This window comes from Betta splendens, chromosome 8 (genome assembly GCF_900634795.4).
Source record: "Betta splendens chromosome 8, fBetSpl5.4, whole genome shotgun sequence".
Taxonomy (NCBI): Eukaryota; Metazoa; Chordata; class Actinopteri; order Anabantiformes; family Osphronemidae; genus Betta; species Betta splendens.
In genome coordinates this window covers 13,036,580-13,049,843 of record NC_040888.2, presented here as the reverse complement: position 1 = coordinate 13,049,843, position 13,264 = coordinate 13,036,580, and the positions used below count along the sequence as shown (strand labels likewise).

At 46.2% G+C, this 13,264-nt stretch overlaps 1 protein-coding gene and 1 long non-coding RNA gene across 2 annotated transcripts; one reads left to right on the top strand and one right to left on the bottom strand.

The window, feature by feature from the left end:
- The first annotated feature begins 195 nt into the window (after nucleotides 1-195).
- On the top strand, nucleotides 196-9,872 carry LOC114861126 (myosin-4-like). The gene is made up of 39 exons (XM_029160154.3): nucleotides 196-544; nucleotides 629-772; nucleotides 1,135-1,291; nucleotides 1,382-1,409; nucleotides 1,486-1,594; nucleotides 1,677-1,769; nucleotides 1,858-1,921; nucleotides 2,010-2,108; nucleotides 2,209-2,312; nucleotides 2,391-2,529; nucleotides 2,608-2,726; nucleotides 2,804-2,953; nucleotides 3,036-3,206; nucleotides 3,299-3,605; nucleotides 3,730-3,806; nucleotides 3,976-4,063; nucleotides 4,148-4,265; nucleotides 4,344-4,467; nucleotides 4,552-4,688; nucleotides 4,776-5,031; nucleotides 5,107-5,349; nucleotides 5,428-5,604; nucleotides 5,680-5,825; nucleotides 5,967-6,057; nucleotides 6,151-6,540; nucleotides 6,611-6,737; nucleotides 6,821-6,939; nucleotides 7,015-7,211; nucleotides 7,289-7,472; nucleotides 7,550-7,715; nucleotides 7,802-7,926; nucleotides 7,994-8,302; nucleotides 8,373-8,576; nucleotides 8,651-8,776; nucleotides 8,851-9,021; nucleotides 9,110-9,214; nucleotides 9,300-9,395; nucleotides 9,473-9,604; nucleotides 9,704-9,872. The coding sequence occupies exons 1-39, from the start codon at nucleotides 341-343 to the stop codon at nucleotides 9,719-9,721; spliced, it is 5,814 nt and encodes a 1,937-aa protein (XP_029015987.1). The 5' UTR covers nucleotides 196-340; the 3' UTR covers nucleotides 9,722-9,872.
- A 150-nt stretch (nucleotides 9,873-10,022) lies between these two features.
- Nucleotides 10,023-12,549, bottom strand: LOC114861128 (uncharacterized). Its single transcript, XR_003786713.3, has 3 exons — nucleotides 12,295-12,549; nucleotides 11,658-11,745; nucleotides 10,023-10,434 (listed from the first exon to the last, which is right to left on the bottom strand). It is a non-coding gene; the product is annotated as an uncharacterized LOC114861128 (long non-coding RNA).
- Between the last annotated feature and the right edge of the window lie 715 nt (nucleotides 12,550-13,264).

The following is a 13,264-nucleotide window of genomic DNA, read 5'->3' as shown; positions in this document are numbered from 1 at the left end:
TCAGAATGTATAGTATGAGCTAAAGATAACTAAGCAGCATCTTCCACCCTCATCCACGAGGTGCAACAGGTTCAGATTAACACATGCCCATGTAAAGGAAGGAGGCTTCCCACCAAGGACAATGGTGAGGTATAAAGGGATGAGTGGAGCTGGTCGTGTTTATTAATCACAGGGTTATCGTTTAGTGACTGTGATTATTCCCTGGGTTTGTACCTGAATAAACGCTCTGTTGCCAGCGTCGGGCCTGCATTTCTAAGGTAAGAACAACACTGCAGCAAGTAGGTGAGCATCAGCATCAAAGCAAAAAAAAAGGGTTCTGTCTTTGGTTCAGGAGCAGAAAATGAGCGCAGATGGGGAGATGTCGATGTTCGGGCTCGCTGCCCAGTTCCTGCGGAAGTCAGAGAAGGAGAGGATGGAGATCCAGTCTCGCCCGTTTGACAGCAAGACGGCCTGCTTCGTCAGTGATGAGAAAGAGCTGTATGCCAAGGCTGAGATCCAGGACAAGGTGGACGGCAAAGTCACCGTCAAGACCGAGGACGAGCGAGTGGGTGGATACAAAACTGGCATATTTCAGAATATCATGCTAATATAACACAGGTCTGATAACCTTTGCCCACCTCCTCTGCAGACTTTAACCGTGAGGGAGGACCAGGTGTTTCCCATGAACCCCCCCAAGTTCGACAAGATCGAGGACATGGTGATGATGACGCACCTGCATGAACCCGCCGTGCTTTTCAACCTCAAGGAGCGTTACAGCGCGTGGATGATCTACGTAAGGCTAGAAACCGTAGCGGAGATAAAGCCACAGTAAAAAACTGTTTGATTCGATATTGAGCTCAGATTCACAAACCAGTATTAGAAATTGTATTTTCAAGGGTAAATCTCCAGAACATGCGTGCTTGTACCGACTGTTATTAATAACTTCCATCTGCTGCTGACTCCACTGAAAGACTGAGACATTCTGTTCCCCGCGGAGCGCTGTCAACACAGCTGAAGGCTGATGTGTTGATTTATTTGACTGGCTGTCATTTCACACTGAAAACGACTTACTGTAGCTATTAAGAATTGAATAATCCACTTCTGAACATGTGCAAATGTTGCACAATTAAGGACTCCTGACTCTCCTCTGTGCAGACCTACTCTGGCCTCTTCTGCGTCACAGTGAATCCTTACAAATGGCTGCCGGTCTACAACCCTGAGGTGGTTCAGGCCTACAGAGGGAAGAAGAGGATGGAGGTCCCCCCTCACATCTTTGCCCTGTCTGATAACGCCTACCAGTTCATGCTGACCGGTACCGTTCACCTGCACCACGACATCAATGCCCTGGATTCAATTAGATCTGTAGCTGTGTTTGTGCAGTGATGCTTCTTGTGTTCCACAGATCGTGAGAATCAGTCTATACTTATAACGTAAGTTCAGCAGCTACTGTATGTTGTTGAGCTCCTGACAGCTGATATAGACTCACTGGCTTTGGGTTTTGTTCAGTGGAGAATCTGGTGCAGGCAAGACCGTCAACACCAAGCGTGTGATTCAGTATTTCGCCACGATTGCAGTTCCTGCCGACAAAAAGAAGGAGACAAACATCAAAATGAAGGTGATTTGTTAAAATCACAGCCACTCGTTAGTTTTCCAGGAACCAGTGAATCTGTCCTGTTTACGTGTGACTTGGTCCACAGGGGACTCTGGAGGATCAGATCATCCAGGCCAACCCGCTGCTGGAAGCATTCGGCAACGCCAAGACTGTGAGAAACGACAACTCGTCTCGATTCGTGAGTGCCCCTCAGGGATTTGGATTCGATTAAGTGGGAAAATGTGTTGGACGCTTCAAGAGCGGGAGCTCACTGTTGTGTTTCACAGGGTAAATTCATTCGGATTCACTTCGGCACCAGTGGTAAACTGGCCTCCGCAGATATTGAAACATGTACGTTTATGCGTGTTTTATATCATTTTGGCTCAGATGACTGTCGCTGCAGGAGGAAAACAGTTCTTGCTTCTCCTTATTTTCAAAGATCTGCTTGAAAAATCCCGAGTGACGTTTCAGCTGGTGGCTGAGAGGAGCTATCACATCTTCTATCAGCTTACTTGCAACAAGAAGCCGGAACTTATTGGTAATTTTCTGATTCCTTTTGTCTCCGTTCCCTCATATTCACCCAGAGGCAAACATTCACACAATAGATTTAGATTTCGATTAGCTCTGCTTCCCTACAGATCTGCTTCTCATCACTACCAACCCCTACGACTTTGCCTTCGTCAGTCAAGGGGAAGTCAGCGTCAAAAGCATAAACGATGCAGATGAATTAATGGCCACAGATGTGAGTCATCTGAAAACAAACTATGCCTCAATTTTCTGCATTAGTTGCTTTGCTTATTTTCTGTGCTCTTTGTCACAGGAGGCCTTCGATATTCTGGGTTTCACCGCTGAAGAGAAGGCGTCCATCTACAAGCTGACTGGTGCCGTGATGCATTATGGGAACATGAAGTTCAAGCAAAAGCAGCGCGAGGAGCAGGCAGAGCCCGACGGCACTGAGGGTGAGGCCTCGCCGTCACAGGTCAGTCGCACAAAAGAGAGGAGAGCATGTGCAAACAGAAATGTGTTCTTGTCTGCAGAGGCTGACAAGGCTGCGTATCTGATGGGTCTGAACTCAGCTGATCTGCTCAAGAACCTCTGTTATCCCAGAGTAAAAGTTGGGAATGAGTTTGTTACCAAAGGGCAGAATGTGCAGCAGGTGAGTTTGTATTAAGCACAACTAAAAACACGAAAGCCCAGTGTGAGTCATTAAAGGGAACCGACTACACTTCGTAGGTGTACAACTCCATCGGTGCCTTGGCAAAATCAGTGTATGAGAAGATGTTTGTGTGGATGGTGATGCGCATCAACCAGCAGCTGGACACGAAACAGCCCAGACAACACTTCATTGGAGTCCTGGACATCGCCGGCTTTGAGATCTTTGACGTAAGTGTTTAAAGAATGGAAGCTCGCTTCGTTTTTCGCGGGCTGAACAATATTTATTATTGCCGTCGGTATTCGTCCTCAGCACAACAGTATGGAGCAACTCTGCATCAATTTCACCAACGAAAAGCTGCAGCAGTTTTTCAACCACCACATGTTTGTACTGGAGCAAGAGGAGTACAAAAAGGAAGGGATCGAGTGGGAGTTCATTGATTTTGGTATGGACCTGGCAGCATGCATCGAGCTTATTGAGAAGGTACTGTACAGAGTCCGAATATGATAATAAATGTAAATGAAGATTGTTCATGAAGCTCTCTGTTCTCTCTCTCTGTCCTCTCTGTTTTCCAGCCATTGGGCATCTTCTCCATTCTCGAGGAGGAGTGCATGTTCCCAAAGTCGACAGACACATCCTTCAAGAACAAACTCTACGACCAGCATCTTGGTAAAAGCAACTGCTTCCTGAAGCCCAAAGCAGTGAAAGGAAAGCCCGAGGCTCACTTCACCCTGGTGCACTACGCCGGAACTGTGGACTACAACATCACTGGCTGGCTGGTGAAGAACAAAGACCCTCTGAATGAGTCGGTGGTGCAGCTTTACCAGAAGTCGTCGGTCAAAATCTTGGCCATGCTGTATGCCAGCTTCTCTGGATCCAATGGTAAGTTTAACCATATGCACGCAGGCAATATAGTTATAAAAGAACAATATCACTGCATGCTACTATCTTAATGAGACAGTCAGCCGTTACATTGACTGAGTCCTTCAAATGCATCATAACTTAGACACAGCTGGAGGAGGAACCAAGAAAGGATCCAAGAAGAAGGGAGCATCTTTTCAAACAGTGTCGGCTCTATTTAGGGTAAGAGACCCATTCATTCTAGGTCAGTCTCCTTTGAATATACATTACATATATACATAAAATTGTAATTATTAATCTATCTACAAACCAGTTAGGAATTTACCTGAACGTCACCCCATATCCTCTAAATTTCAGAAGTTAAGTCATTTCTGGACTCATCTTTTTACAGGAGAATCTCGGAAAGCTGATGACCAATCTGAGGACGACTCATCCTCACTTCGTGCGGTGTTTGATCCCAAACGAGACAAAAACACCAGGTGCTTGGGAATAATCCTCTTTGTACCGTGTACAGTATGTATCCTATGAATATGAGGCAAAAACTAATATTGCCCCCCTTGCAGGAATTATGGAAAACCTGCTGGTTATCCATCAGTTACGCTGCAACGGCGTTCTGGAGGGCATCCGCATCTGCAGGAAAGGCTTTCCCAGCAGAATCCTCTACGGGGACTTCAAGCAAAGGTAAACGCAGCTTTGCATTTACATGTAAATATCTGAGATCGCTTATTCTCATACTGACCCATTTTATTCCTTTCACAGATACAGGATCCTCAACGCCAGTGCCGTTCCCGAGGGGCAGTTCATGGATAACAAAAAAGCGGCGGAGAAACTGCTGAGCTCGATCGACGTGGATCACACACAATACAAGTTTGGACACACTAAGGTTGGATCTGTTCGAGAGTCTCTGGCAGAAATGCAGATGGGCTGCACGTACGCAGTCGATAACGGCCTTTGATGCCGATTTCAGGTGTTTTTCAAAGCCGGCCTGCTGGGAGCGTTGGAGGAAATGAGGGATGAGCGGTTAGCCCAGGTGGTGATGTCCACTCAGGCTCTGTGCCGTGGACACCTCGTTCGTCTGGAATATCAGAAGATGATCGCCAGAAAGTAACGAGATTTACTACTTCAAAGCTGCTGGAACTCATTTTTGTCTAATTTACATTGGTGCAATTATGAAAAATTATGTCTCGCCAGGGAGGCAATCTACACTATTCAGTATAACTTCCGTTCATTCATGAACGTGAAGCACTGGCCATGGATGAAGCTGTACTTTAAACTCAAACCTCTCCTGAAGAGCGCTGAGGCCGAGAAGGAAATGGCTCAAATGAAGGTGGACTTCGCCAAACTCAAAGAAGACCTGGGCAGATCAGAAAACCGCAGGCGGGAGCTTGAGGAGAGGATGGTCTCCGTTGTGCAGGAGAAGAATGATCTTCTGCTCCAAGTCCAAGCAGTGAGTTACCTCACACAGAGTTAACAGGCATGTCTGGATGAGCTCTGGCACTAATTTTTACACGCTTGCTATCAGGAAGCAGACAACCTGCAGGACGCAGAGGAAAGATGTGAAGGATTGATCAAAAGCAAAATACAGCTTGAGGCCAAACTGAAGGAGGTGACGGAGAGGCTGGAGGACGAGGAGGAGGCCAACGCCGAGCTGACAGCCAAGAAGCGGAAGCTTGAGGATGAGTGCGCTGAACTCAAGAGGGACATCGATGATTTAGAGCTCACCTTGTCCAAAGTGGAGAAGGAGAAGCACGCTGTTGAAAACAAGGTAACATGAAACAGCTCAGATGGCTCAATGCTGAATCAACTTATTGTCCCACTGGTTTTTAAATATTAAAATTTATAGGTGAAAAATCTAACTGAAGAAATCATGAGCCAAGATGAGAACATCACCAAACTGTCCAAAGAGAAGAAAGCGCTGCAGGAGGCTCATCAGCAAACACTGGACGACCTGCAGTCAGAGGAGGACAAGGTCAACGCTTTAACCAAAGCTAAAACTAAGCTGGACCAGCAGGTGGACGAGGTGAGTAGCTCGTCATAGAATCGGGGCTGGAGAGGTGTGAAGAGACACAAAGCCATGACAAGACGGTCTTTGTAGCTGGAGGGATCGCTGGAGCAAGAGAAGAAGGCTCGTATGGAGCTGGAGAGAACAAAGAGGAAGCTGGAGGGCGACATGAAACTCGCCCAGGAGTCCGTGATGGATCTGGAAAACGAGAAGCAGCAGCTGGATGAAAAGTTGAAAAAGTAGGATGTCTCTGAAAAACACAAGTGTGTTTTTATTATTGAGTGAGGTCTCAGTTGTCGTCTGTGGCTGACGCCATTATGGGTTTGATGTGCAAGATTGCTTGTTGCTCATTAAGTAAATAGCAGACTTTGACTTTACAGGAAAGACTTTGAGTCGTCACAGCTGCAGACAAAAATAGAGGATGAACAAGCTCTCGGTGTTCAGCTACAGAAGAAAATCAAAGAGTTGCAGGTGAAATGCAACAAGTGTTCAATTCACGTGATGTTACTTTAATTCACTTAGTTTTGTTTTTCATTCACATTTCTGTTAAAACATTATCTACAGGCTCGAATTGAAGAGCTGGAAGAGGAAAACGAGGCCGAGCGCTCGGCTCGGGCGAAGGTGGAGAAGCAGAGGTCTGATCAGCTCAGGGAGCTGGAGGAGATCAGCGAGAAGCTGGAGGAGGCCGGAGGAGCCAACGCCGCCCAGGTGGAGGTCAACAAGAAGCGCGAGGCCGAGTTCCTGAAGCTGCGCAGGGACCTGGAGGAGTGTGCGCTGCAGCACGAGGCCACGTCAGCAGCGCTGCGCAAGAAGCACTCGGACAGCGTGGCTGAGCTGGGAGAACAGCTGGATAACATGCAGAGGGTCCGGCAGAAGCTGGAGAAGGAGAAGAGCGAGCTGAGGCTGGAGGTGGACGACCTGTCCAGCAACATGGAAACGCTGGCTAAAGCAAAGGTTGGTTGTCCAGCTCACGACCTGTTCATTTAGAGACGTGATGAGTAAATGTCCTCCTGTCCATCTGAAGATCAATTTAGAGAAAACGTGCCGTGCACTCGAAGATCAACTGGCCGAGGTGAAATCCAAAGAGGAGGAGCATCAGAGACTAATACATGATCTTTCTAATCAGAAATCTCGGCTGCAGACGGAAAATGGTGAGGACGCATTGGACATATCTGAATAATCAAAGTCAGAGTCAAACACTCGCTGACAGGCGCCGCTCTTTTTTATCATCCAGCTGAAATGTCTCACCAGCTGGAAGAAAAAGAATCTTTAATGTCACAGCTAACCCGGGGGAAGCAGGGCTTCATTCAGCAGACCGAGGAGCTGAAAAGGCTCCATGAGGAGGAGGTGAAGGTAAGGCTCCATACAACCGTCAGGCCCGATGAAGGGGAGATGAAGGTGCATTCACGCCCTGTAATCGCTCCACAGGCAAAAAACGCCCTGGCTCACAGTCTGCAGTCGTCTCGCCACGACTGCGAGCTTCTCCGGGAGCAGTACGAGGAGGAGCAGGAGGCCAAGGCCGAGCTGCTCCGCGGCCTGTCCAAGGCCAACGGCGAGGTGGCTCACTGGAGGACCAAGTACGAGACGGACGCCATCCAGCGCACCGAGGAGCTGGAGGAGGCCAAGTGAGGAGCAGCTCGGCACAGGGTTTATACAGGACGAAGCCGCGGGTTCCCACCACGTGCCTTCGCTTGTCCCGCAGGAAGAAGCTGGCAATACGTCTGCAGGACGCGGAAGAGGCCGTGGAGGCGGTTAACTCCAAGTGCTCCTCCCTGGAGAAGACAAAGCAGCGGCTGCAGGGAGAGGTGGAGGACTTGATGATGGACGTGGAGCGGTCCAACGCTGCCGCCGCTGCCCTGGACAAGAAGCAGAGGCACTTTGACAAGGTCGGACTTGTCCAATATATACCACACCTGGAATAGATACAACCATTAGCTTTCAATGAAATGTGTGCTTTTCATAGGTTCTGGCTGAGTGGAAGCAGAAATATGAAGAAAGTCAGGCTGAGCTGGAGTCGGCTCTAAAGGAAGTACGTTCACTGGGCACCGAAAACTTCAAGATGAAGAACGCTTTCGAGGAATGTCTGGAGCACGTGGAGACCTTAAAGCGGGAGAACAAGAACCTGCAGCGTACGTCAGGCCATGTCTGTGCGTAGCTCGCGTGTTTGTTTCAGTAAGACGGTGATACATCATCACGTGTATGTTTTTGGATCCAGAGGAAATAATGGATCTCAGCGAACAGCTGGGGGAGACGAGCAAGACCATCCACGAGCTCGATAAATGTAAGAAACAGGCGGAGCAGGAGAAGCTGGAGGCTCAGTCTGCTCTGGAGGAGGCGGAGGTGAGTAGAACGAAGACGGCTCCCACGCTTCTCTGTCTACTGTAAGAATACTCCATGCTGTACATAGGCCTCACTGGAGCACGAGGAATCCAAAATCCTGCGGGTCCAGCTGGAGCTGAACCAGGTGAAGTCCGAAGTGGACAAGAAGGTGGCTGAAAAGGACGAGGAGATCGAGCAGCTGAAGAGAAACAGCCAGCGCGCGGTCGACGCCATGCAAAGCAACCTGGACGCCGAGGTGCGCAGCAGGAACGACGCCCTGAGGGTGAAGAAGAAGATGGAGGGCGACCTCAACGAGATGGAGGTCCAGCTGAGCCACGCCAACCGGCAGGCGGCCGAGGCGCAGAAGCAGCTGAGGAACCTGCAGGCTCAGCTCAAGGTGGGCGGCGCCAGCCGAGGCACCGGTCCACTGGGCCCTAGAGAGGCGCTGACCCTGTTCACCCGTGCAGGAGGTTCAGATCCAGCTGGACGACACCACGAGGGCCAACGACGACATGAAGGAGCAGGTGGGTGTGTCCGAGCGCAGGAGCAGCCTCGTGCAGGCCGAGGTGGAGGAGCTGAGGGCGGCTCTGGAGCAGACGGAGCGGAGCCGCAAGCTGGCGGAGCAGGAGCTGCTGGACGCCGGCGAGAGGCTGCAGCTGCTTCACGCGCAGGTTCAAAGCCACCGCGTTGAAGTCGTCGCCCAACGCCAAGTTCCGCATTAACATGCAGAGCCTGTGACTTGCAGAACACCAGCCTGCTGAACGGCCGGAAGAAGCTGGAGGCTGACTTTGCCCAGGTTCAGGGTGAAATAGACGAGATGATCCAAGCGGCGAAAAATGCAGAAGAAAAAGCCAAGAAGGCCACCACTGATGTAAGCCGGAATCTGATGAGGTCAAAGCAACAGGTGAGCGGTAAATAAAATCATTTCCCGTCTTTGGTTTCCAGGCGGCCATGATGGCCGAGGAGCTGAAGAAGGAGCAGGACACCAGCGCGCACCTGGAACGGATGAAGAAGAACCTGGAGGTGACGGTGAAGGACCTGCAGCACCGCCTGGACGAGGCCGAGAACCTGGCCATGAAGGGGGGGAAGAAGCAGCTCCAGAAACTTGAAGCCAGAGTAGAAAACACTTCACGTCAATCAATGTTATGTATATATTTTTTTCAATTTCTACATTGATCGTGAAAAATGTTTATTTCCTCTGTAGGTGCGAGAGCTGGAGAATGAGCTGGAAGCAGAACAGAGACACGGATCAGAATCTGTGAAGGGAGTTCGCAAACTGGAACGCAGGATTAAGGACCTCACCTATCAGGTGTCGGCTTCTTTGCTTTTACAGCTTGTGTTTAGCTGCAGATGTTTCGCGCCTTAAGTATTTTTCTCCTGTTACTGCACGTCAGTCGGACGAGGAGAAGAAAACCGCCATGCGGCTGCAGGAGCTCGTGGACAAACTGCAGCTGAAGGTCAAAGTGTACAAGCGTCAGGCCGAAGAGGCGGTGAGTGCTGCTTTCCTCCGCGAGGCCCAACGCGCCGCCTGCCGGCTCCCACTAAGCTCTCGCTCTGTGTCCGACAGGAAGAACAGGCCAACGCGCACCTGGCCAAACTGAGGAAGGTGCAGCACGAGCTGGAGGAGGCCGAGGAGCGAGCCGACATCGCCGAGTCCCAAGTCAATAAGATGAAAGTCAAGAGCCGCGACGCGGGCAAGGCGAGTCCGCCTGCAGATCATCGCTGATCGTGACAGATCATCGCTGATCGTGACAGATCATCGCTCAGTCACTAACTGTTTGTCTGTCTCACTTAACAGGCAAAAGACGGCGATTAGTCACCGGCAGCCATGAAGAGCCTGCTTTACTCTCTACAAGTAGTAGTATTGCACTTTGCAATAAGCAATATGCCACCAAGATGGCTTTTATGTGTTATATGTTGAATCATATATTTTCTGTTAGGTGGATTTTGACATATGACACCTGCCTGCATCTTTTTTGTTTTTTAGTGGATGGACAGTGCCATGAATTATTGTTGAAGTTAATATTTATACGATAATCCCTTGTTTTATTCCGAGCATTACAGACCACGTACCTGACTTATATTTAACTTACATCTCCATTGACAGAAATAGGAAATATTGAAATAGCATATCGTTTATTACTATTAGTGACAGTTTTCTCCTACTACACATGCAAATACACAGTTTGACACTTTTTTGGAAAATACTGCATTTAATCATTAAAACATCTTTTGCTGATTTGCGATAGCTTCGTTAGCTGTGCTTTGGCCTTGACGTTTTCTCCCTTCTGCTCTGCAAGGAAAGGGAGTACCTTTGTGTACAGTACTGTAGCATCTTTATCTGATGTGCATGGTGCAAGAAATATTTTCCCATGTATTGTGTGACTTTGCAACTCCCCGGGTGGAAACCAACTATATTATGAGCTGTACAGTACTCTTTTCTTTTCTTCAGTGAGTGGAAGTTGCCTTTGCTGTGAACTGCTCACTCCTTGAAAGTAAAATCCTGAAGAAAGGGTCTGATTGTGTCTCCTGTTGAAAGAAAATGTAGAAAGAAATAAAAATTAATTAATTAAATATAAATTTGGTCAAAACTTTAGAACCACAATTGTTTTTATCAAACACGGATTTTAGTGTCCTGTGTACAGTAAATGCACACTTTTACTCTCTTTTTTCACATTCATTCTTAGTATAACATAAGAAAATAATTCAATGTATCATGTTATAATAGATTAATCAGCTAATACTAAACCCTATAGTAGCATTACCATAGTAACAACCCTGTTTCAGATCAGAGTTACTTTCATTAATCAAGGTTGATTTAATTAGCATGCTTTGATACAGATTATTGAAAAAAATGTATTAAAATGATAACAGAAATCTACAAAGAGAATGTAGCCTAAGGAAAAGAAATGAGAATATACAGGTGATACTAAAAAAATTGGAAGATCGTGGAAAACTTAATTCATTTCAGTAATGCAACATTCAGGGAAACGAATATGAGATAGACTCATTACATTACATAAAGATAGCTGAAGTTGTGATTTGTCATAATTGAGATTATGATGGTTTACAGCTCATGAAAACCCCAAATCCACAATCTCAGAAAATTAAAATATTCTCAAAAGGTTCACTATTTTATTATAATCTTAATTATGGAAAATCACAGATTGAACTATCTTGTTTAATGTTTTGCACGATATTATATTTTTCCAAGTATCACCTGTATACGTACAAATAGTCTTAAAATGTCCAAATAAAAAATGAGACAAAAACACCTTAAAAGCAGGCATCACACTACAGTCAATTTGTGATTATTGAATAAGCACAATACACTATTTATGAATGCTCTACTATACCATGTCCTTCAGACTCTACCGGTCACACAATACAATGACTCGTCACAGATACAAACATAACTGTGCAATAACCACTGCTGAATGTGACACTGCAAGCTGCAGTTTATATTCTAATTCGTCAATTTTTAGTAAATAACTAATAAAAAAATAGTAAAAAAAAGATGATCAAGAGGAAACAAAGATGGAGTTAGACCACATATAATCCTAGGTTGTACCTGTGTAAACTTTGCCATTAAAGCTGATTGTGGTTCTGATATCCAGCTCCTAGTCTGCTTTTCAGAAATAATACTGTCAACTGAATATACATTTATAGTTATAAACAAGGTAATAATCAAAGTTGAGACTTACAATAATTGCTCTAAAGCAGCCTTAAGGTAGTCGATGCATTTTACTCACCCTAATTTGGGCTTTACCATAAACATGGTTCTCAATGTCGTTGCTGTTCTTTGTGTGAGCTGTGCCAGGTATTCTCATGGTCTCTTCACTGGAAGGAAACATACATGACAGGATATCAAATCAAATAAAATATCATAAACACCATCAACAGACTCTAATTTCACAGTTTCAGCTCAAAATTGACGATTGAAGAGCGATCGCGGGCGACATAATACCAAATAATGAAATGTAGATATAGACAAATACAGAATACTTATTATGCAAGAACACTTACTTGGTGCACTTGGTGCATGAAGCACCTTATTAAAAAACACCTACGAGTCACGTTAACCTAAAATGGTAAACGTTGAGTCACAAAGAATATCATAAGTCTAACAGCATTTAAAGGATGTGTTCTGATAATACATCTTGAAGGTAAAGGTGTTTAATATTTGACTGATTCTACTTTTTGTAGTTTGTTTTTTGTGCACTGAAATTAATTAAATCAAAAAACGCCGTAATATATGACTCACATTTGTGGATCAATGTTTCCTAGCTGAGCTAAAGTTAGCTAAGCTGTAGCTGTTCGCTGCAACAGAAACCAAAACAATACTTAAGTGGCTGAGGTTCAGCTCAGAGTTATTCAAACGGATCTCACATCTGAGCGACGACTTTTTGTCGGAACTGAGGGCTCCTCCAGTCGCTGTCCACAGGAACGTTCAATTCCTCCCTCCCACGGCCTGGGGATAATGGCGTCTGATCTGCAAGGGAGTGTTGATGTAGTAGAGTATCTTCTGTGGGCTAAACTGTTCACGAGTAATAAAGTGACACGGTTACAGCTCCAAACTTCCCTCCCTTTTATTCCATTCCAGAGCAAACCAACAGAACGCGAGAGATACAGCACCCGCCCACATGTGCGCAGTGCGCATGCCCGTTGCCAGAGTATGGCGAACCCCGAAGGACAAAAAGGACATCAAGCATACAGTACTACGTACATAAACAGAGCGCAAGCGCATCCAAACAGGAGAGCCCTAACACTAAACGGTGTGCTACATTAATAAAGGGTACCGCCACCTGCTGGACGGAGCGATCACCTGCTCACTGCAGCTTTTATTTTACATTTAGCCTGTTTACGAATAGTATGACAACGACTGGTACTTTTTAATTAGGCATTTTTTCATTCATGTTCATAACAATAGTAGTAGTACTAGTGGTTCCACAAGGTGTAAAATACCTCCTGCAAATGTAAAAATTGCCAATTCATAAGAGAGCCACAGTGTGCAGCCAGCCAACATTATGTATGACCATGTATGTACACTTAGTTCCCGGGCTCAAAGGGCAAGAAAAATCAGAACACAGATGATCAATGGCAGAGACTCTAAGCCCAGATATACTTTTATCGTATCACAAGGATATTTGCTCCCAGAGATTTTTGAATACGAGTTGACACTATTCAAAGAGACTGAGGTTTGTCTCTAACCTTATTCATTCTTTCTGGTAGCACCCGCCAATCAACAATAAGAAAGTAATCAAATAATTAGAATCAAATTCAAACTAGACAATTAGATATCTTATTAAACAATCTGTGCCAAAAATAAGCCAAAGCAAAATGTAAACTGAGGCATTCA